The following is a 24,810-nucleotide window of genomic DNA, read 5'->3' on the forward strand; positions in this document are numbered from 1 at the left end:
GTGTATGTATCATATTATATATACATATTTATATATATTATATCAGTTACATTTTGGTGAAAGTAATGTCGCACTTGTCTCATTTTGAAGCTTTCCAGCCTCGTCCTGACTACAGAGACATAGTATAGCGTAATCACGTAAGACAGCCCCCTCTGTCTGACAGTCACCACCACAACATCACCAGGGCGTTTCAGGCTGCTCTTACAACAGTGACAGTACCCCTTATCTCGGATACTGGACCGCCCTGAACGGGATAACAGCTCATTTTCCATGCAGGTACGTAAAACCATTGTCCCTGTCAACGTTATACGTTTGTTGCGCGTTAGCTAACGTTGCCTGTATGCTGTTTATTTAAAATGACTGTGTGCTACATAATTCCTTTAGCTAGCCTGCTGGTGCAGACAGGCGGTCGTTAATGAGTGATTCCCCTAGCAGGTGCAGAGGCATAGCAGCCTCAGCCAGACGGTGCATTTGGTAAAACTGCATTGCGTAGTTGTAAAGCTTGCTAAAACACCGACAGCTGCTAACTTAACCCGCATGTCCCCGCGGGTTTCTGATATAACAGCTGTTTAGCCTAGAGATGAGACGAGATACGATGTTATCTTGCACCGCGATAAAGGGGACTTATGAGAAATTGATCGCGGTTTGTTGCAGCTATTGGGTTGATTGTGAACGGGCAACATCGTCAATATTTTACGCAACTGACTTCACAAGTAATTCGTAAAAAACATGGTCCCAGTGATTTGTTTTTTTTAAGTGTCACAAGGGGGAGCTCGCAAATGTCCCAAAAAGTGCAAAAATCTGTCTGCACATAGACAGATTTTCATTTTAAACAATTAACAATTAACTAATCTAACAAAATATTACAGGTAGTACCAACAAAGTGTGCTCCAATGTTAACGTCGAAACTTTATACATGAACAGGGTAACTCAAGAGGAATGAAATGTTTTGGGTCCCCCTCTGTTGTTTTTTTTTTTTTTTTTTCATTGATTGCATGTAGAAATGGAATGGAATGAAAGTAGCAGTTACATATTTTATTTCCTTTATATTACATTTACTTAACCCTAAATACTCAACATAAAGATTTTGACCAGGTCAGGACGGGCCCTTCATTTCCCATTCCTCAATGTTATCAGAGCAGCTGCAGAGTCACACCCGATTATCCAGTAAGCAGTTCTACTGGCAATTTTACAAAATGTGGTCTGACATGCGAACCTGTCTGTTCTGAAGTTTAGCAGCAAACATGCCAAAGCCAGTCTGTCCTAATTCTAGATCCTTAGACCCATTTGTAAAAATCTGAAAATGTTCTTGTCTGACTTACAGTAGATTTGTATACTTCTGTTTTTGTATTTGTAAATTCTGTGTATCTTCACGAATAGCTAAGGCCACTTTCAAAACTAGAATGGGACCAGAGACCAGGCAGATCCAATTACTGTGTGCTGCTCCAGCCCAATGAATGGTGTAAGCTAAGCTGCCTTATGTGAAGAAAGATTTTTTCTTGATATCATCCAACTCCGAGCACTCGAAGGGTCTTTTGCAGTAGACTTGAGGCTACTCAACCTAGCCCAGACATGTTTGCTTCCTCTGGATTTTAGAGGGGATTCTCGTATGTGAACAAGTAAGGCTGGGGCAGATTCTAAGGGACTTGTTCCCTGTCCCATACCTTATGATTGCCAGGAAAATCACAAGCATGCATTTGCTCCCCAAGCACCTCCGATGACGCTTTGGAGAATGTTATTCACCTTTTCACATTCAATATTTACTTGATCTTCATGGGTCTTCCAGGTCAATTTTCTTCCATTCACCCTCCTAGGACTGTGAAGACATTAACTTACTCTAGACGACTCTTACTTTAAACTTGCATTTAGGTGCTGAAATCAAAAATATTTATTATATAAAATTTATTTAATCATTACATTCTCTCCACCATATTCTCCTTGATACTCATTGGTGCTACTTCATACCATGCCACTTAAAAGGATTCTTTCTAGATCAGAGGCACAGAATCGGAAGGGAGCATGCAGAGAGTATTTGCATGTGCACAATTGTATGTCTCCATATGATGTTAGTCAGAGTTAGCAGGGTTGTAACGAGTTAGATGACAGACCTCTCAAATGAAGACTGTGCGTGAGGATCTTCGTGCTGAATTGTCCCAGCCAAGTCCAAACACCTTTTCAGTCTCCCCACTGACACCAATGGCACTGGGCATGTCCGTGGGGGCTTTTGAAGACTGTGCAGGTGCCAGATGTAGAAGTGCAACTTTCACAGATGCAGAAATAGGTGACTGCAGAAGTAGCTACATACAGTAGAATTTTCACAGTTACATAAAACAAGTTTTAAAGCCAAAAACTCTGGACTCAAGGGGTCTGCATTGACTTCCATTTATTGGACAGCCTGACCAAAGCCTTATCCCAAACCTTAACCCAAAAACCAAAATAGTAAACCAGTAGTTAAAAGTATGTTGCGGAGACACATTAATCATCATATAAAGTATGTTTCTGGTGGTAGGTGCACTCCAGACAGGTTTCTCATTTATTACAGGATGAACATATATATATGGACAGACCAAGAATTTATTGTCATATTGTAGCCTAAATTTGCAACATAGAGTTAAATTTGATCTCTAATGGCACAAAAAGTTAAGTTTGATTTATTTCAAATCTTGACTTTCTTTGTTTTTCAGACGACATGAAATGTTGAGTTGGTAAAAATGAACAAACCAAGAATGGCCACGGAAAAAGGGTGAGTTACTTTGCTCTTTCAATGCAAAACAATACAGTTCCATCTGTCTACACAAACACCTACTATATGCAAAAGCTGTGTTATGTGTCTATGTGAAAGCTCCTCTGTCACATGCATCTGTTCCCATATTATCTATGTCAATGTCTTTTACCTTTGGTCTCTCTGCTTAGATTCTGCACTTGTACCATTTTAATGTTTAACTTTCTTTGCAATATAACTTTCTGTGTGGTTTGTCATCTTTCTTCGTGTGCGTTATATGTGAAAGAAAATGTGTGCTTGTTGGTTGAGTGAGGGATCAGGAGTGTGTGTTTAGCTTGTCTCTCTAGAACCATAAGGAAGTATTTGTTCATCTCTTTGTTTTCTTCATTTGCATCTGTTGTGCAGTGTGCTTATTTAGGCTGAATTTCACACTTGATATATTTTCCTTACTTTATTCTCCCTTTTTTTAAACAGTCTTTCCATTTATGTAGTGTTTCCCCTTGTTGTCTCCAGCACACACACACGATAGTTCTCTCTGTCTATCCTTCTTGTCTTTATAAGGACATGAGAAACTTTGTTCCACTGGGTACAATCACAGAGTTTTGATTTGCTATCCCATGTTTGCTGTTGCTGAACCAACAACTGACTTCTAACCCTGTTTCCATGTGAGCACCACTGAGCTGAGATCATAAGTGGAGAATGGGTCAAGAATCCAGAAATATTGAAGCACAAGGAAACAACCTCAACAGTCAGCAGTGATCAGAGTTCTTAACCATATAAGCTACATTAAACATGGATTGTAAAACATTTTTAACAATGTTTTTGACATTGCCAAGAATAGACAAAACACACAGTAATATTTATCAATTTGCAACCCCAAAAATAGAACATCAGGGGAAAAAAACAGTAATAATAGTAACAACAATAGTAATAAACAATACACTAACACTATCTTCCAACTATTCTTTTTCAACAATGCTTTCCCAAGCTGCACCTCAAGGGAGATCCCCAAAACATATAATATATGATACCATGTCTTTCCAGAATAACTGGATTTTCACACACTGCAATACAGTACCAACATCATCGGTGCATTTTGTGCACTAGTTAGGAATGTCCAGATCATACTGGTCAGGTTTGTATAACCATTATTTATTCAGGGAAATGGACTGAGCATCAAGCTTTTTTTATACTGCAATGTCCTGAATGTGCATTCAGACAAGGCATTACAACATTCAAAACTTAAGTCTGAAAATTAAGGTTTTGCATGGCTTTTTGCACACAGTCCAAAGCATACTCATGGTTTGACACAGATGACCAGTACGCATAAATACTCCTCATCTGCGAAGAAATGTGCTTTGCATTGTCTACTGTGGTACAAAAACATCATTTATATACTGAATAAATAACAATGAGCCTAGAATTGAACCATGTTGTACACCATTCCTTAATCGTACTACTTCAGAATTTAGGTCTAAAGCATCAATTGCATTGCTGCAAGTAAGTTAAGAAATGTGTTTTTCAGGTGCTATTTCAATACTGAAAAGCCAAAAAGGCTAATTCGTTGGTTATTTTTCTTAGATATATTTCCTATCTAAATAGCTTAAGTCAAAAATACATTTAAAACCAGTTACAGATTTCAGTGCTGTGGTTGATCAGTTTATTTATGTTAGTTTAGCACTGTTTGATAAGGTGCATCCATTCTCTACTTATAATCTTAGCCATATAGTAGGAAATCATAAGATTCCTCTGTCAATGTGAATGTAGCATCATGCTGTTTGTCATTCACACTGGTCTCTGATCTTTTCAGATGCATTTGAATACACAATGTTTTCCTTTGTGACTGCAGGGGAGGTCATTATTAAATCAAGTTATCCTGTTAAATATATTCTTTCCAGTGGTAAAACTGAGTATGCTTTTCTAGTGTACCCAGTAACTCCAGGATACTGATGCTTCTCGGCCAACTGGAGAGGATGACTGGAGAGGCCATGGTTAAGGATGTCGATACAGCTCGACAGATCACCGCAAAGATACTGCATCTTATACAGACGCAGGGTGAGAGCACACACACACACACACACATTCTAACCCAAACCCTACGCATTCTTAGTGAGGACTATGATGGATATAGTTTATTGGCCAGAGTAGGTCCTAAAGTCACAGGAGTCACTAGTCTACTGGTACCATGTTTGATAAGTTTGTGTTATTTTGGTCCTTCTGAACAAAGGGTTTCAAACTGTGACAAAATAACACAATTTGAATTTACTGGTGGACAGTAATCCAGTGGATCAACAACTGCTGTGTGCTATTATGTAAAGAAATACAGATTTTCTCCATGGACACAAACTTCAGTTTCCAATCCAAAAATGCTGGTGTGATAGAGCAGCAGCATATTCTTAAGAGGGTATGTCCTTGAAGTAATTTTTTACTGTCACTTTTTTTGGGTTTTGTGTCCCCTCACAAGAATATGTTGCTTTATCCCTCTTAAAAGTAAACTTGATGGCCATAGTGGATTAACTCCTGTCTGTGAGCCTGATAATCATCATATATCAGCTGTCCCTCTCTCATGTCCTGCTTGGCTGACTGTCACGCCCTGGTTGCAACCTCAACTTGAAAAGTGTATGAGTGTGACGTTGGTTTGGGGAAGCGGGGGGTCTGTGACCCCATTCATGGTAACTATACACCATCAGGACTTTGCTGTACTCTTGTCTCATGTTCAGAGTGCTTAGTGGAGAGTAGTATGTTGTGTAAACATATCTGAAGAAAAATGCAGATGATACAGAAATTTCTTAGTAGGGGTTTTTTCGATTCCTTAGTATTTGAACTCAGAGACATCATTTCCTCATCTTTCCCTCTCGTTTGCTGTCAAAAAACAAACAAATTCTGTGCATGTTTTCATTTGAGAGTTTGGCAGCTCTTCTTTTCCACCTCCTGCTGATTCAGAAAAGTTGACAAGTCCAAGAGGAGAGGGCACGTGAGGAGTGTGATGTCTCGGCTGTACGTTTTGTTAGCTCTCCACTATTGGTAGACGGGTTAGTGGTTGCGTGCAAGGGAAAGTATTAGGGTTATGGTGACCTGCCCTTACGCTCAGTGTTTGTTCACATTTGGAAAGGCTTGAAGAATTTGAAAAGTTTATTTCCAGCCTTAGATGGACAGAGAGATACCAGTGCAGTCATTTAGATTCACAGCCAGGCCTTGTGAATGCATGAACTGTAAACTTTGCAGTGAACCTGGAAACATGTCATCCAGAACTTTGAGAACTATTACGAAAATTGAGTACTGCTTCAGGAGATACTGCCAAGGCTCATTTACCCATTCATTTGTGATTTGTGAGATTGCATTTCTCTCAGGACAGGACCTCTCACTGTAGCTGCTTCAAAAAGGTCGGTAGTCTGTCAGCTCACAAATTACTGGGCAGGCACGAGGTTTAAAGAGGTGGGAAGGTGGGGAAAGGAAAAAAAGTCTCTAAGTAAAAGTGTGGAAGAGGACATCATTACCTACTTCATGTCTTGTTTTCTAAGATGAACATGGTGAAGTTCACGTGTGCAACAGCACACATTTGACAGAATCTAATATCGGAGCTGAAATACAGCAGTCCTTTTCAACTATAAGTCATCAGTTAAATCAGAACAGCTGACACATTCTAAGATGACCCTTTTTAAAATTGTGAATTGTCTTTCAATGCCAATCTGTTCTGTTTAAGACCACCTGATTTACTTGATTTACTAAACTTGATCTGGTCTGATAATTTGACTTTGTTTGTATTACAGAGAAGAGTGGAAAAGAGGTGATGTCTAAAGGCTGCAGCGGCATGGAGGTCATCCTGACCTCGTTAGAGGTCAGCTCATTCATCTACATTTTTATCTATACCTTTGTACTTATACTTGTTGCAACTTTTGCATATTGACCAGTCCATCAGATCAGATCAGCTCATAAAAAGTGTATACCCCAGCTGCAGGAGACTCTGCTCCTGGTTGTACATTTGTCTCTTTTGTGCCGAAGACGAAATCTTTGCACCATATTTTACAATTTGCTCTACTGAATGCTGTATGTCATTTTAACAAGGGCACTGTTTGTGACTGATAGAACACACAGGATGTCCAGACCACCCTGAACATCCTGTCGATTCTCAGTGAGCTGCTTACTGTGGGTAAGTTATTTCTATGTATTTTTAATTCCACCACAATTTAAGTTGATCACAAATGATGCAAACCCATGGGCTAATTCAGGCAGCATTTCCATGTCCATAAAACACAGCTTACGTACACCCGTCTCAATTTGACGGGCTATTTAAGCTGCAAAATTTCCCCGTCTCTCCCTCGCTCGTCAGTGCTACTGCTGCCCTGTACCAGTGTTGCTGCTCATGCATTAAACCCCGCCACCAACCCAGCATCCTTCTGCAGGTTCCACAGGGGTTTAAGATGTTTGTTCATCACTCCCTGATATTTCAATGTAACATATCTGGGGGGAGTAATTAAGTCGGGGCCTGGACGCCAAACATAACCATCTGTATTCGGATGCAATAAACAGTCTAACATTCAAATGTGAGTTGTCTGACTGAAGTAATGTTGTTGCATTGCTTGTTATTTTTTTAATCAGGCAGAGGTCGCAGGGTAGCAGTATTTGTGTCTAAAGGAGGAACAGGAATTTTATTCCAGATACTGGTCATTGCCAGTAAGGAGTTGTCACCCAGCGAGGAACTCATGTTGCAGCTGCATTCACTGTTGGCCAAGGTTGGCCCAAAAGGTATGCTTAATGACACTGCTTGATACAGACACTAAGTTAACACAATGTACACACAGGTTTGTTTTGTTGACTTTTTAATTGATTTTGTCTTTGTTTTCTATCTAAATCACATTTATGTCAGATGAAGCCTCATCTATGCTGGAAAAATGTGTCCTGTAGAGTTATATTATGAATAAGTAAAACCTTAATTTTTGTATCTCTCACAAAAGTACATTGAGTATTTGGCGTTCAACAAGCATTTTAAGTGATTTTCATTCCTCATGAAATGTTTTCGGTTAATGGTTTGGAGGATAGTGATTGTGTAGTTGTGGTATGGGAAAAGAACCTCCACTCCCAAAATACTATTTGTGTACATTTCACTGTGAAATTAGAATTTTGACAGTGTTTATATAGCACCTAGAAAGATTTGTATTCCAAAACTTTATGGAAGTTAACATACCTTTTATAATATTTCATATTAAACTTTGTTTATATCCTTGTAGATAGTCCGCTTCTTCATCATGCACGTACAGTATGCACATCACAGGATTTCTCAGTGTGTTATTGCCACCTGTACATCAGTAGAATAGTTTGAAACAAACTGCAGGATAAGATTTGTGGTGATGTGGTGTACACTGACATAGCAGCCCCTGTGTTCAGACAGAAAGTTTGGAGTGAAGGCACGTTTGAGTGGAGCTCTGACTGTCACTGTCAACTTAATGAAACAGAAACTACAGAATACCAAACTGCTCATGCCATGCCTGCAGGTCCTCAGGGTTTACGCTACCAACTGTGAGTAACTTCAATCTTTATGATACATTTCTTGAAATGCTTTTGCCTGATTTCGCACAATTTATGCATTTGTTTATGTACAGTGGTGAACGCTATTTCACTGGGCAAGAATGGGGTGGTGGAGCTCATGGTTAAGATTGTTGCACCATACAATAAGAAGAACACCACCCTGCTCAAGTGAGTATCTGTCTATGTTGATGAATCTCACAAGCATGAATATCATAACACACTAGTGACATCCACAGGCTTTACCTTGCTAATTTTCCTTTGTTTCTAAACCAACAGAGTAGCTCTGGATGCACTGGGAGCACTGCTCAAATCCAGTAAGTCATTCAGTTCATAGTGTTAACGTTTGACTCGTCAGTGGTGATCTTTCATTTGTGTTTGGGTCCATGCCATATACTCACCCTGCTTTCTCTCACCATGAATCCTTTGTTTGTCAATAACTACTAATATAATTAAACATGATTGATATCAAGTTATTCAAGCTGCACTTGTTCCCATACACCTCTTTATCCCTTTTAGCTACTGTTAATTCTTTGTCGTCTTCCTCCACTTCCCTGTGCAGAAACTAATGCCCGTCGTGCAGTGGACGGCAAACACGTGCCTGTCTTGCTTTCTCTGTACCTGGATTGGCATCGGAGTGACACAAGACATCGCCATATGCTGATTCGCAAGGGGTTTCTGGTCTGCATCAGAAACATCACCAATATCAAGCTCGGCAGAAAGGCATTCATAGAAGCCGATGGCATGAGGATCCTATACAACTCATCTGTTGTGAGTGAGAGTGTGATGTACAAATGACAATGCAATCAAAGAATGCACCACACACTCACACACACGCACTGTACATGCAATACACACAAGGTTTCAGCTATTCACTATATTCTGTTTGATCTTATCCCCAGGAATGTCTCCCAGTGCGGACTCTGGATCCTCTGGTGAATGTATCAAGTCTCATCATGAGGAAGTGTTTCCCGAAGAACCGTCTGCCTCTACCCACCATCAAGTCGGCCTTCCAGTACCAGTTGCCACAAATTCCTGTTGTCGGACCTGTGGCACAACTGTACAACCAGCCTGCTGGAGGTTAGAACACACAGACAACTTCAGCAACACACACACAGTTTGCTAGTGTGTGCCTCATCTTTCACACACTAGTATACACATGCCGAACATTGATAATTATATATTTCAGACACATTTTGCAACCGTGTCCTAGATTCAGTTCTAGATATCACAAAGACAATGTACATGCACAATAATAAGCAAATTTCAAGAAACTTTCAAGGACACTTTATAGAATAACCAGAATAACGGGTTAGTACAAATAATAACTTAAAAAGAGAATCAAATAAACAATAGAATAAACTATATACAGTTTAAATGGATACCTAACAAGTAGAAACAATAACACAATTGGGTTAATAATTATGGTCAGTAAAGTCCAAGTTCAACATTCATGACACTGCTGCACACAATGTGCCTTACAGGAAGAACAAGAAGAACAATTTCAGCTAGCCCTTTAAAGAAGGGTAAAACGTATGTAAGATACAACTCCCATCAGACAACATGGAGCCACTCACAACTGTACTCTCATTCACTTCATGTCATACTCTAACTTCACCAAACTAACACATGATATGTGTTAGTAAGAAAGATGCTTAGTGCACATCACATAGGGCTGGCTTGCTCAGTAGTAGACCTATGTATTTGTACTGCACTCAACCAATTTGCTGCCTACATTGAGTCCACATTTGAGGCTTTTTGCTCTTCCTCCAATGAACATGAAATATAAAAAAAATAGTCTTATTTTAATTCTGATGACAAATACATTAGTTGGTTTGCTGAAATCATACTTTTTAGTGTCCAAAATCAAAAAGGAACTTTGTAGAAAACGGCATATGTCATAATTCTAAAAGCTCTAATTGGTAACAGCAAGTCTGAAAGTTTGAACCATAGCACAGCATTGTGCTGTCTCATCTCTATTCCCAACAAGGTGTCACATGGAGAACTCAGTAAGACTATAAGCTCTGCAAAATATTCAACAGTTCCTCTTTATTCACTGCCTCTCACTCATCGCTTGATCATGGCTGCTCAAATCTTTATGTTAACATTTTTCTTTATTCCTGTCAAATGAGACCCTGTGACCAAAATCATCTAAGGTCTGCTAGTCTGGTCATGTGCCAGCCCCTACGCACATTTCGAAAGATAAACATACTTCACTGTTGACGAAGACAGTAAATAAATTGTTATTGACCTTACAATTTTTTTGTTTGTCTGTTTTTGTGTTTTGGACCCAGTGGACGATGTTGTAGATGACAGCGATGATAACGAGGAGGCGGAGGCAGACTCAGAAAACGATAGCGAGAATGAGGAGGATGAGAAAAATCACCACACCACGGTAATACTCGCATATCCACAGGAGAGCAACAGCTGCGTATCTCGTCGCTGCATCATCGTGGTGTTATAGAGACAGCACAGAGTGATTTATGACATGACATCTTTCATAGCCTTCGCATTGTGATTCACAGAGGATTGTGATGTATTGTTGGCAATTGGCATTTGTGATTTATTTAATACTCAATCACGCTTTTTATCTCTACAGATTGTCTCATTAGAGGGCACAATTTCTCAAAGATTTGGGTTTTTGTTAAAGTTGACCCAGTTGTGAATACTAGTCACACTCCTTTACATTTCCAGCAGAGGGCAGTCATAACCCAATGACCTCACAAGCCAGTGCCAAACACTTTCACCATGTCTGATAGGAATTTTTAATGAAATCAGACTTTTTTTGTGCTCTGTGGGACCTTGAACTTTTAAACATTACAAATTAATCTCCAAGTATGGCACCACACATACTTGAAATTAAGTATCTCACAATCATAATTTAGAAACAGACTTGTGCAGTGGGCCAAATTATGTATGTATAGCAAACTTGTTTTTTCCCTTTGTGCCCGAAAATCAGAATGAAGACATAGAGACAGACTTAAACAAACTACATCCTCAAAAGAGTCCTGGTCGTTCTTTTGAGGAGCTGAGAGTCTATGAGAGGTTCTTCCTGGAGCTATCTGAAGACTTTCAGGTCTGTTTTCTTTGTATGGTGTTAGGATTTACCTGCAATAATTGTGCCAGAACATACATTTAAACCATGAATTAATATTTTATGCAACATGGTCATTTGGGAAAAAGCCTTACATGTATCTTGTTCCTACAGGGGTATAACTTTGAATGTTCAAAGAATGCCTCTACTACAGCTTCATCACCATCCTTCTCATCAGCAGCCTCAGGCCGATCCTCTTGGCCAATCATAGTGCCCACAGCTCAAGCCCTGTCCCCAAAACATACCCCCATTCCTAGTTCTCAGGGGCTCTGCAATAATACCAAAGGACAACACACTCAGCTGCCTCCCTCTGCTTCCGCTCCTCCTCCCCCTGCATCGCAAAAGCCTCTAAAACTGGACGACGTCCACCTCGCCAAGGACCAAGACAAAAAAAAAGAGTCCCACATTCCTTCCCCAGATGGGGATGCAACCTTGTCTTCATTCACCAAGCCTTCTCAAGGGCAGATGATAGAACAGGAACTGGCACATGTGTTTGAGAGTGTCTCTCTAGAAGAGGAGGGGGCTCTCAATGCAGAAGATGGAATAAAGGGAGTGAAACAAGCAGAGTCTCCTGTCAATTCCACAAGACTCATACACTCTCCTCTGCTCTTAGAAGGTATTGTGACACGTCGTTCAGGAGGAGGAGGCAGTAACTGGGGTTCAGATTGTGGTTCAGAGGGTGCTGAGGATGAAGGAGGGGAAGGAGCCGTTCTGGAGGTGCCAGACACGGCATTGCTCCTCTCACTGCATGACCCTGACCTGTACGTGGAAATGGTGAAGGGAACACACTCTGTACCTCATTATGCTGAAGTTGCATACCCAGACTACTTTGGCCATGTTGCCCCAACATTTAGAGAGCCCCTTCTGGAGAGGGTCTACGGTGTACAGAGGTGAGAAGATTTAATAGCGTTGGTCATTATCTATAAAAAAAATAGGTATAGATACAGAAAAACATTAAAATTAGGAGAGTCACTATAGTGAATTTGGCTTTGCAATCTGGTTGCTACAGTTAAGATGTTGCATTTTAACTTAAATCAACAATTATAGTGGCAGGGAAAGGCATTTCCTGTAGCTTATAGCATGTATCCATCTCATCGTGTTAACTACATATTTGTGTGTGGGTTTAACCCTACAGGTGTAAGATATTCCAGGACATCGAGAGGTTGATTCATCCTAATGATATCCTGGATAAAGTAGTTTATGACCTGGATGTGTTAAGGTAAGTTTTTCTTACAGGGTCCGCTAACCCAATTATCACTCGGGGTAAATGGAGCTACAGAGCGCTGCTCTTCACAGTGCACATTAGCTCAATTTATCATCTTTATATTGAGTGGGGTAATGACTTCTCAAAAGTATCATTTGTTCCTCCTCATGTTTCAGTTGTCCCGTGATTGAAGATGAAGGCGAATCACTTAAGTTCAACTCTCAGTTTGAGTGTGGGAATCTCAGGAAGGCAGTTCAGGTTAGAAAGTAAGTATGTACTGCAGCATTAACCGCATAAACATACATACTACATACTACAGTGTTAAATAAATGCATGTAACATGTATATATATGTATATATATGTATATATATATATATATATATATATATATATATATATATATATATATAAAAAATAAAAATCCTTTAGATTCAAACCATTGTCACATGAGTTGATACAATTTCGATTTATCAGCTCCACACAAGTCTCTCTATACATCTCAGTAAAGCAGTGTTTAAATCAACCAATTAAAGTGTTTTTAGGTTGGAGTTTGTCTAAAAACACAGAAGTGGCCACAGAAAGTTTCAGAAATGAATTTTAAGACTCAAAAACCTGGTTGTTCATCAGTTTGACAGGATAAAAGCCTCTTGCCCCTGCCTTGCCCCGCACCTCCACTGCTGGTGTATATACTGCACATTAATGTTCCTCTCAATCAGGTCTGATAGTATTTCTTGAGAGGGCCAATTTTCATATGAATCACGCAGCATACAATTTATGTTGCACCATTTCAGGTCACCATGACCAAATGGAGGCAGAATAATGACATCAACAATAAAAATGACCAAAGGTTACACACTCCAGCTTTGGAGCAAGATTGTCACTTTCCATCTTGCTTCAATTTTTCAGAAATGAGAATGAAAACAAAATATGTTTGATGATGTTTGGGTCAATATTTACTTTTTATGTGCGTTTCTTTTTTCTCCAGATATGAGTATGATCTGATGCTAAATTCAGATATCAACAGTAATCATTACCACCAGTGGTTCTACTTTGAGGTGAGCGGCATGCGTGTTGGAACAACTTACCGCTTCAACATAATCAACTGTGAGAAGTCGAACAGCCAGTTCAATTACGGTGAGATGCACTTCAGCACCTAGACAGAAAACATAGTCAAGTAGCTAACAGCTCTCAATTATTTATCTGACCTAATGAACATGTACAGTAAAAATGACGTTACACCTCTGACATTTGACCCTTTACTGTCTGTGTGTGTGTGTAGGCATGCAGGTGCTAATGTACTCTGTGCAGGAGGCCATCAGTGGCAGGCCTCGCTGGGTCAGAACAGGAGCAGACATCTGTTACTACAAGTAGGTACTTTAAAAAAAAAAAGCCTTTTGTTAGAAGTGTTGATGCTTATTTGGGTAAAAAAAAAATGTCTATGCTGCTTTGCATGCAGCATACAAATGGGTCCATTCAGCACCTATTATACGATACTGAATTAAATGCCTCGTATCTTTTTACATTTTATAACGCCATAAAACACTCTCAACTGCGATGTGGCTTGCAACCCTGACAGAATTATTGTGAGGTAGAATTACACTGTGATTGTCTGTTTGAAAGGAATGATGACGCTGCCTTTCTGCACATTCCCTACGTAAAAAGTTAAAACATGTATGATGATATAAAGTCTAATGTAACGCTGCCTGTAAAGTCAAAGCTGTTTTTGATTCCAGTTTTACATTATGAGGGCAGAATATTAGAAACGTCATATAAAAACCTAACATTGAATATGTAATGGAAGTAATTTAATTGCAGTATTTACTGTATGTGCACAAGCATATTTAATATAGTGTTTGAGTGCAATGTTTACTGATGTAATATTCCGCGTTTTTCCATAGGAATCATTTTGCAAGGAGCTCTGTTGCAGCTGGTGGTCAGAAAGGAAAGTCGTACTATTCAATGACCTTCAGCACAAGTTTCAGCCACAAGGATGATGTCTGCTACTTTGCCTATCATTACCCATATACATACTCCACTCTTAAGGTAGTGTTACAATCTTGTTGTTTGCTATAATCCAGAGGATATTAGCATTTAGTCGTATAAATGTCACTGACCGCTGACAATTTTACCTTTCCTCATTGTCCACTTGTAATGTTTTATTCGAGTTGTGTTCATGTTATTTACAAAACAGTTGACAATACAAGCAATGATCGAGAAGCCCAGTCTGAATCACTTCATTACAAGTGACCTATTTAGGAGTCAGTGCAGCAGGAAACGTATTGATAACCCAAGAGGGATGAAGTTGGAGATAATATTGTTTGAATGTTTGGTCACTGTATCCTCAGATGCACCTCTCCAAACTGGACGACCTGCGGACCCCTCAGATTTACCTGAGACAAGATGTCCTGTGCGAAACCTTGGGAGGAAACAGCTGCCCCCTTCTAACCATCACTGCCATGCCAGAGTCCAACTCCAATGATCACATCTGTCAGTTTAGTAAGTAAACCAGTGTAAATCTATTCATCTGTACACTTGATTGATTGAGGATTTGGTTTGTTGACCTTTTAGCTCTTCAAATTCTTCCAAAAAATTGATAGTTCCTCATTCTTTGTTTCCAAGAACATTAGTTTTCCCTGCGCTATCAACATATACTATACTATGTTTGCTGTCTACTTTAGTTTGTTGATGCTGTGTCTCTGCTCTGAAATGTTATAAATTACAGCACTTTCTTATTCCATCTTCCTCTATTTGTGATTGAGGTGCACTCTCATCCTGTCTCACTCTCCAGGGAATCGTCCAATAATCTTCCTGTCGGCCAGAGTGCACCCTGGAGAGACCAATGCCAGCTGGGTAATGAAGGGCACACTGGAGTTCTTGATGGGCACCAGCCCACTGGCAGCCAGCCTGAGAGAGGCCTATATCTTCAAGATAGTCCCCATGCTCAACCCTGATGGAGTTGTAAATGGAAAGTAAGTAAAAAAAAATATTCTAGTCTGGTATAAATTACAGCTTTATGAATATTAAGATTTAAGGACCGTTGATTTATTCTCTTCTTGTGTCTCTTTTCTGCTGCAGTCATCGCTGCTCTCTTAGTGGAGAGGATTTGAATCGCCAGTGGCAGAACCCCAATCCTGAGCTCCACCCTACCATCTTCCACACTAAGAGTCTGCTGCAGTACCTTGTACACATACAAAGGGCACCACTGGTATGACCATAAATTAATTCAGCTTAATAATTTTTCCTTTGGGAAGAACACAGAGTATTTTTTTAAGTTGTAAATGAAATGGTGGTGCCATCTCTCCTGTTCAGCTGCTCAGTCTCTTAAGCTGCACGGCCACTAAATTTCACATCCGCACATCTCAACATTAAGACATTAGTGGAGCTACAAACAAGTGTCTATGCTGGCCTTTTATTTTGATGATAGTACATTAAAATTGATATTTGAGTTATTGTAGCTGTCCCTCCAGACCTACCACAGCCTTGATTTGTTTATTGAATGTATTTATAATATATCATCCTTATTTGAGAACATTTTACACATTTGAGTAAACTACAGCACTTTGGAAAAAGAGACATGAGGAATATACAATATAATATACAATATGCAGTGCATTCTGATTTTATTCCTGTCTCTTTCTGCTTCCCTTCAATGTGTGAATGCATGGGTGAACTCGGACAGGTGTTCTGTGACTACCATGGTCATTCCAGAAAGAAAAACGTTTTCATGTACGGCTGCAGCGTGAAGGAGACAGTCTGGCACTCCAATATCACTGCTACATCCAGCGACCTTCAAGAGGACCTTGGATACAGGGTGAGAACACACACACACACACACACACACACATCTGTGCTTGTAATATAATCTGTAACACCTATAAACAAATTCTGCATGTGAATATGCAGAATCTTTACTTAAGGGGAGAGATTTCTTTGGCCATGTGTGGAGAAAAAGAGGTGCTCGTTTGAAATGCATTGGCTATCAGTAATGTATTTTTTTATTTAACTGCAGCCATATTTGGCAGCTTTTGATAAAGAAAAGCCCAAACAAATCTGGCGGGAAATGTAGTCCCACATCTCGCATCTTCATTCTCACATTACTAGTCGAGCAGAGTATAAGAAGAAGAATGGCAAACAAAAGTCTAGGCCCATATATCTGCTGTCTACGCCGGAAGCCCAAAGCTAATTTGTCACCAGACTGTTTAGCAGATGGGTTCCAAGATTGCCTGTAACCCGCAAACATTTATTTTACCAACATGCTCATATTTTTTTATTACTTTCTGTCATTTTTAGTATTTTCCCTTAAATTTTACTTTGTTCTTTCCTATAAATGAACACACACACAAAATCATTCAGACTTTTTTAACAGTTTATGTCTTTTTCTTAAGGCACTTCCTAAGATCCTCTCTCAGATTGCCCCAGCCTTCAGCATGGCGAGCTGCAGTTTTGTTGTGGAGCGCACTAAAGAGTCGACTGCCCGTGTAGTTGTATGGAGAGAGATAGGAGTGCAACGCAGTTACACCATGGAGAGTACACTCTGTGGTTGTGACCAGGGTAAATATAAGGTAAGTGTGTTTTTGTTCACAGGGGCGAAAAGGTCTGCTCATTGTAAACGGTTGAATTCTGCCTTTGTCCTTTTTGAATGACTGTCAAAATGAAATCATGTGCAGGAAGAGAATATTTTCTTTTTTATCCACTTTATATTTTGTTTCCACCCCTGTAAGTTTGAGAGAGGCCACCCATAAATCCCCCAAGTGTCCAGCAGATGGCACTGCAGTCTTTTCTTTATACTTTGTTTCATCTCTTGTCTTTTCTCCTCTTTCCCTTTAACCTGATTACCTCGCCTTCTTCTCTGACTTGACTTTCCATCCCAAACAACAATCTTTCCAAATAGATTATCCCAGTTTCAACACCTAACATAGCCAACGGTAGTCCTTGGATGCCATTTTGGCTCCGAGTTGCACCCCCCACTGCTTTTTGTAAAAGTATTTGTCCAGATGTGCAGGAACTAATGTGCTCTGAACTGTGGTTGTCTTTCTCTCTGGCCAGGCCACCGAGTTTAGAGTTTAGCTCAAAGGAAAAGGGAACATGAACATTTGTGTGCTTTATTGTTCAGTTTTAGTGGAGTCAAAGAGTCTGAGACCACACAGTACCTGTATGATTGAATAAAGCTGTACAGACTTTGTTAGACTTGTACATATGAGTGCATATCTGTCTGAATGTGTCCTTGATGCCACTGAAATTTATGATCCTGTTTCTCTGTGAAAAGTTTCTGTAGTGAGGGTTTTTCCCAGCATTGAAAATTGGGCTGTTTGAAGGTGGACAGTGACACAGCAGCAGCAGCAATAAAAAAAAACTGCAGCTGCCATGTGAGAGTGGACTGCTGTTTAACCTTGGATATGACTGAATTTAGCTGTGTTTTTTAGCTGCTTTTTTGTATGTTTTTGTGTGTGAAAGAGAGACGTTTTCTTCTGTTGAATATATTAGTGTTGTAATCTCTTTGATGTGCACGTGCATCCTCTCCAGGGTCTTCAGATCGGCACCAGAGAGCTGGAGGAGATGGGAGCTCAGTTCTGTGTGGCCTTGTTGAGACTGAAGAGACTGACCGGGCTCCGTAACCACCAGCACTTGCTGGATTTGGAGAGCGACATTATTGGGATGCAGACCAAAGTGGTCAGGTAAGCAACGCTCACGTACTGTACATCTCAAATCCTGTTTCACTAATGGTATACATTTGTTAAAATCTGAATGTGCACCCTCTAATCCACCTCTCCGCACAACCTTGAGTATAAATCTTGTTATCTCTTTGTGGTGGCATATTTACAAGCTTCTGGCAAGCAGCCTGCTTATGCTGAGTGTGTAAAATGAGGCGGGGAGAGGAGGGTGTATATTTGACATTGGTCCGTTTATCTATGGTGATGGGGTGAATCCTCAGATTAGTTGTTGCACTGTGGAGCAGCTGCAGTCTTCCAACTGACAGATGCAAAGTCAGCTGACAGCCCCATAGTAGGTGGCAAACAGTTACTTTGGCACACAGTTTCTCAGATGTTTTAGTGTGGTCATTGTCCATTGTGGACAATAGTGAAAACCATAGACCTTAATTGTGAGTTTTGGAGTGCCCTCAGCTTACAAAAAAAAAGTTGTCCTAAGGGAGTGTTAATTTTGAAATCCACAGTTAATTTCTGTTTAAATATTAACTCCATCCTCTGTTGAGCTAAATGTTCAAATTTTGAAAAAGTGCCAGCATTAGTTCATGCTCATGCACGCAGATGTGATGAGATGATTCACAGGCAGTCAGTGTTGCTTTAAAAGTTAGAAATTCACGGTTGTAAATGTAACTATTGTGTTATCCTCATGCAACCTACCCAACATATCTGAGATTTAAACGTGGTTTCTGTTGCTCAAAATATTAAAATGGTTACTGACTGTTATTTTTCATATGCCAAACATCGTTAGTGCCTTTCACGTCCCTCATGGCACTGATACTCAACGGTGTGACAGTCCAACAAATGAAGGCCTGTAAGCAGTATCGAAATGTTGTTAATGATGAATGCAATGAAAAGTGGAGTTAATGAGAAGAGAATAATGGGTGTGAAGAATTGTCAGTTAAGCATAATTTCTTTTCCCCAAGATGGTGAGTAAAAAGTAAAAAAGCTAATTTCTTTGATGGAAAATAGTCGGTTTTTCAGGACAGCGAGCGGTCGACGGTTCAGTGTAACTGAAAAGCACACAGAACATGTAAACTAACTGCCACTCTGTGCAGTCGTCTGCGGTTAGACCGTCATCGAGCTCCGTACAACTCACAGCTTAATGTTCTGGTCTCTCACTGTTTTATCAGCATAATCAATAACACAGTACAGAAAAAAACAACATTGATTGTGCTCTATTATCTCGACCAATGCACAGGTCATGCTGAAAAGCTCTACATATCTAGTTATCTGGAAAAAAATAAATAAGCTTAGAATTTATCATGGAATAATGCCAGTCATTCTCTGGCTCCAGCTGCTCCACTGTCAGGATATGCTTCTTTTCTCTGTTTGTTTGAAGGAATATGCACCCGATGCCTTATTTGAAACCTGTAACCCAGTTGAAATCATGAAGTACTTTTGCCAGACAGGGAATTTGATGAAATTAGAGACAGTCATAAAATATCAGGTACTGTAGATGAACCAATGCTTCTTAAGTTTTTAGCGCTTAATTAAGCTACAAGTATAAAGTATAAGGGTTATAAATGAGCCAGTCTCACTCAAAGACAGTGCTAAGCCAGCACATTACTCTTCTTCATCTTCAAGAAATCACAGCATCTAATCACCAGTGAAGTTTACTCTTCAGGAACATGACATCCATGCAGATTAGACTGTGTTTCACTTCAACATTGGCAAATAAATTATTAAACTTAGCCAAACTTGACCTGTGACCACCAAGGTCATCATAAAATGTTGGGCGTTCTCCCCTCCAAAGGTTTGTTAACACAGTTCATTTGGAAGAATGGCTTCGTACTCAAGACCACTTAATGCTTATGTCTCTTTCTCTTTGTGTCTGGCAGTGTTTCTCTCTTACAAACCTTCTCTACTCTCATATTGATATATTCATCCATCATTTATGTGTCTGATCATTAAGGGAGTCCCAAAGTGTGTGAGTGTGTGTGTGTTTGAGCGTCCTTTGGGATTGGTTGCTCTCTCATCCCAGGTTTACGGGTTGATGCGTGGGGCTTGGTATGGTACCACTTACCGTTTAATAGGTCATCACAACAATATCGTTGCCATTGGGAGGCGTCTGCAGATAACTGGGTGTCTCGTAGTGCGTTAAAGGGCGGATACCGGCACTGGTGTGCTTTTTTCTGAGTGTAAAGAAAACCCAAATGATTTAATTCTCTTTAATTTAGGCATGTTATATGTGAATGTTTGGAGATGTGGACGTTTCATTGTGCATGAATGCAAATGTATATGAAGGGGTCTTCAGTCGGATTCAGTGTAAAAATCTAACTCAAAAGAAAGTAGAGACTGGGCTTCCTGTAATGGTCTGTAATGGTTGGCTCAACTCACAACTCTCATTATTTATTTGGAGAGTTTGCTGTCCATTCACATCATTACACAAAAAACATTATCACACACACACACACACACACACACATTTACGGTACATATACTGACACACACACACACACACTCGCTCTCTGCCTCCCTCTCTCCAGTGCACTCACACACTAGTAAACTTGGAAGATCATTGTCTGAGCCCCCTGATCGACTGTCTCCCTGGGATCACATTTCAGCCCATTAACACCATTAAAAACCCACTAAAGCCACTAAAACCTCAAAGAACCAGCAACCATTTAACCATTAAGCCCCTCAGAAAAAAAAACAGCCTTGCCAGTCCTAGCACACGAGCGCAGTTTGTTAGCAACCTCTTTTATTGTGTTTTGTTATGATTTGTGTTATGATATGTTACTAGAGGCTGCTCTGACAGAAGTGTCTGAGAGGACGACAGGGCGCTGTCCATGGTCCTGCAGGGTCACTGAAGAGCAATCGTCTGGACAGCCTTGTTTCCATCGTGGTACAGTTCGGTTTAGTACAGTTACAGTACTGTTTGGGACAGTCAAGCTGTGCTTGCGTTCCAACTCGGAACAATACCAGACAACAACACAGGTGGACAACTTCAACATGAAAAATGTGGGCTTTGTATGAGAATAGACTGCAGGTGTCTGCAGGGAGTGACACTTTTCTGCCGCCCAATCAGCTGACTGTCGTGGATCTAGATCCACTCGTACCGTACCATCACTCTGATAACTCAAGGGAAGGATACTGACAAATGGAACATTTTGGGCCGGTTATTTTGGTACTATTACTCATGGAAACCGGAAAAACATACGCACCATACCGTACCAAACCGCTCCACTCGGTGGAAACATGTCATGGAGCCTCAGCTGGGATAGTCTTCTCCTTAAATGACGACTGCTGATCTGATAAAGAGGCAACAGCCTCTAATTTTTGTTATCTCGTCATCGCGAGAAAACGAGCCTCGTTCTCTCGAGATAACGCACTCATTTATCTCGTTAATTATTGATTATGCCGTGATCTCAAGATAACGGACTGAAAAAAAACTCAGCATATATCTCCATTAAGACCGACTGACTCCATTAAGACTGTTAAAGAAAGGAAAATACAGTTCCTCGATCCACACCCTCAGTCATAGCAGCTCCAAGATTAAAAAACATCAGCCCTCATATGACTTCATCACACAGTGAGAAAAAGCTATAAGTTCAGACAGGTTTTCTAACCATGATTTCAGATTCACTGATCCGTGGCATTTTTGTTTTGTGTTTTTATGCTTTTCAACAAATGGACTTACCAACGCCACATTTTCAAGGACCAAGAAACTCCCCTCAGTTTCATTTTCCCGGGTGTTTGTTTTTCCGTGAAACCACGAACAATGTCGCTGCTACAACACATGTAAATGAAGGCGCGTGTTTCTGTAGAAGCATTTCATAAATTGTCATATTGATCTTCAAGCTCTGAAAGACTCTCCGGTTACAGACAAAGGCGTTTCTCAGTGACAGCTTTGGGCGACACCTGTGTTAACACGCTTTTATTTTTACTTTTTTTCCCAGCTGCCCCACCACCTACGTGATGGAGGAGGACGAGCCGTCCTTCCTGGAGGCCATCGACTACAGCGCGGAGAGCAACGACGAGGACGCGGAGCCGGAGAACGAGGACGGCGGCGAAGTCCAAAAGATTCCCGATCACCTGTCGGACACTGACACCAATCACAGGGATTGATGCGGACGGATGAGGTCATCTCCTTCACACAGCTCATGCTTTCATCCATTCACTGCTCAGACTGTTAGCTCCACTCAGATCAAAACGTCACAAGTTTAAATATTTGTTTATACTTGTCATTTTGACTGATGAATAAATTTAGATGTGTGTGTATGTATATATATATATATACTTGACCCCTCTATATCGACACACTAGGTATGTTGCGCTGCGTTCGGCACCAGTCGGATCCGATTTTCCCAGGTGGATTGATTTTGTCGGCCCTCTGGAGGTGACAGCGTCGCTGTTGCTGCATCAGCCTCTCGCGTCAGATAGACTTGTATAATGTTGCGTTTCATTTACATCGGAACTCGGAAACTTGGAGTCAGAAATGCAAACCTTCCTCTGGCCTCGGCATTGTTGGCAATTCCATTCATTAACAACAGCGTAGCAACATGTCCATGGTTAACAATGTAAACACTACTACGTGTACAACTGAATAACTGTGAAACAAACACGACGGAGGTGCTTTTAACGGTGAAAGTAGCAGTGTGTTTTCCGAGTGTCCGAGTTTGCGGGGGAAATCCGAGTTCCGACTACAAATGGAACGCAGCATACATTAAGCCCTTGGTGAGATTTAGGATGGAATTCAACGAATGTTCTCACCTTTCACCTTCGCTCTAACCTTCATGGACTTAAACCCCGGACGCCATACGCTCTCGCATTATAGCAGCAGCACATATAACCACATACCATGTAACGAAGCCAGCAGCTTCTTTCTATACTGTTTTTGAAACCTCTCTCTTACCTGTTACACTGTGTTTAGTTGAAACAGGAAAGTGGATCTTCGGCACTGATCTACTCATCCTGGATTTTTTTTTTCTTTCTTTTTAACTCTCCATTTGTTCAATTTCAGCCTTTGTTCCTTCCTGACAGGTCAAGGTGATAGTGTCTAAATGTGGTAGAGGGTCAAACTAACAAAACCCCCCACCCTTCGCTTCTGTGCTGTTTAAAACAAATAGAAATTTGAGTTACGCCCTCACTTCCTCCTCTCCGTAACCCATACCTCTTTGACGACGGTGCGCTTGGTCCAATAACCCACGAGCTGTTTTGCCTTGCTGTATCTTAAACTGAAACTCTTAACGTCACTCAAATGTAGAATGTACTTTGTCTTTGTGAAGACAGACTTGCTGTTACAAACACACACAGACTAACACTGGTTGTTTATGTTTCCTGGTTGCGCACAGACGTAAAAAAAAATATCGAGGTGGAACGTTAGAACGTCCACACGCACTGTTGTGGTGGTGTTTTCATTGTTTTTAATAATAGACAGTATTATTATTGTTAGGCGGCGGCGACGAACGCGGCACACGCACACACGCAACCACACGAGCTTGTGACGAGCAGAAAAACCCTTTTGCACTTTCAATAAACACTATACATGCGGAACGTAGATGGAAACAAACGGAGGAAAACGTCAACTTTTTTTTGCAAACTGGAATGTCTTTTTGTTCTTTCTTGTGTGAGCACTTTACTTTTGTGAATTTGCCGATTAGCGAGAGATTGATGCTTAAATAGAGACGGTGCTTTGTGTTGACACTTTTTTTTTTAATGAGTTTCTATTGCAATTGTACAGCTAGCGCATGGCTATTTTCCTGTCGTTTTTATTTTGTAATTTATTACGGATTGTCTCTGGGATGTAACCTGTATGTATATGAAGGATTTTGTGTGTGAGTGTGTGTGTGTGTGTGTGTGCGCACACAGGAGTTTAAGTTATTCCATTATTCAGCTCAGCTAATGCTCTTACACAGTGTTTCTTCTTTGAATTTGATTATCCTCCGCCTCACTCTCCCCAATCATTTTTGCTTTCTCCTCTTCCCTCTGAACCTCTTTCATTCCGTTCTTTTTCTTCAGTCTTTTTCAGTAACTTCCCTTTTTTTAAGAGTTAATCATGAACATCCTGCAAACCTGGGGAGGTTTTTTTTTTTTTTTTTTGTTCATGTGTGTGTCTTTGTGTGGAATATATGATGAAATTGTGGGTGCTGTTACAGTGTATCTGTGTTTGTCCTGCTTCTTTTGTTACGTGTTTGTTTGAAGGTGAACAAGTGGAAATAGCAGCAGGTTTTTAGGTTGACTGTATAACGCAGGAGACGGAAGCTAAGACATGAGAAATAAAATATAAATGTGGTAAAACTGCGGCGTTTCATTTTTGTCATGCCGAATATTCTCCTAAATGTGGTCTCTTCCACACGCAACTTCATTTATTCCCTACCTGGATTTGTTTAGCATTTGTGTTTTTTTTTTTTACAATTTTTACACACACATCATTTTAAGCACTTTTCCTCTCCTGGTCGTATTGAAAAGTAACTCATTTATTAGAGAGAGAAAATAGATATGTATATGTTGTATGTAATGTTATTTGTATTTGGCAGTTTTAACATAAATAAGGTTGTACTGTGCAGACAGTCCATCTCAGTAAGGCTTCTGTTATTTAAGTTTTTATATTTACTCAGT

The 24,810-nt window shown here is 40.3% G+C and overlaps 1 protein-coding gene across 1 annotated transcript; it reads left to right on the plus strand.

Annotated features, from left to right (window-relative positions):
• The first annotated feature begins 139 nt into the window (after positions 1–139).
• Positions 140–24,499, plus strand: agtpbp1 (ATP/GTP binding carboxypeptidase 1). The gene is made up of 26 exons (XM_058636651.1): positions 140–276; positions 2,685–2,743; positions 4,647–4,777; positions 6,493–6,560; positions 6,809–6,872; positions 7,322–7,468; positions 8,108–8,239; positions 8,323–8,416; positions 8,525–8,562; positions 8,808–9,016; positions 9,148–9,325; positions 10,540–10,640; positions 11,205–11,321; positions 11,454–12,229; positions 12,475–12,558; positions 12,720–12,809; positions 13,530–13,678; positions 13,824–13,911; positions 14,443–14,587; positions 14,890–15,040; positions 15,333–15,513; positions 15,620–15,749; positions 16,224–16,355; positions 16,930–17,106; positions 18,068–18,219; positions 22,149–24,499. The coding sequence occupies exons 2-26, from the start codon at positions 2,712–2,714 to the stop codon at positions 22,315–22,317; spliced, it is 3,735 nt and encodes a 1,244-aa protein (XP_058492634.1). The 5' UTR covers positions 140–276; positions 2,685–2,711; the 3' UTR covers positions 22,318–24,499.
• The last annotated feature ends 311 nt before the right edge of the window (positions 24,500–24,810 follow it).

The sequence above is a fragment of the Solea solea genome, chromosome 8 (genome assembly GCF_958295425.1).
Source record: "Solea solea chromosome 8, fSolSol10.1, whole genome shotgun sequence".
In the NCBI taxonomy this organism is placed as follows: Eukaryota; Metazoa; Chordata; class Actinopteri; order Pleuronectiformes; family Soleidae; genus Solea; species Solea solea.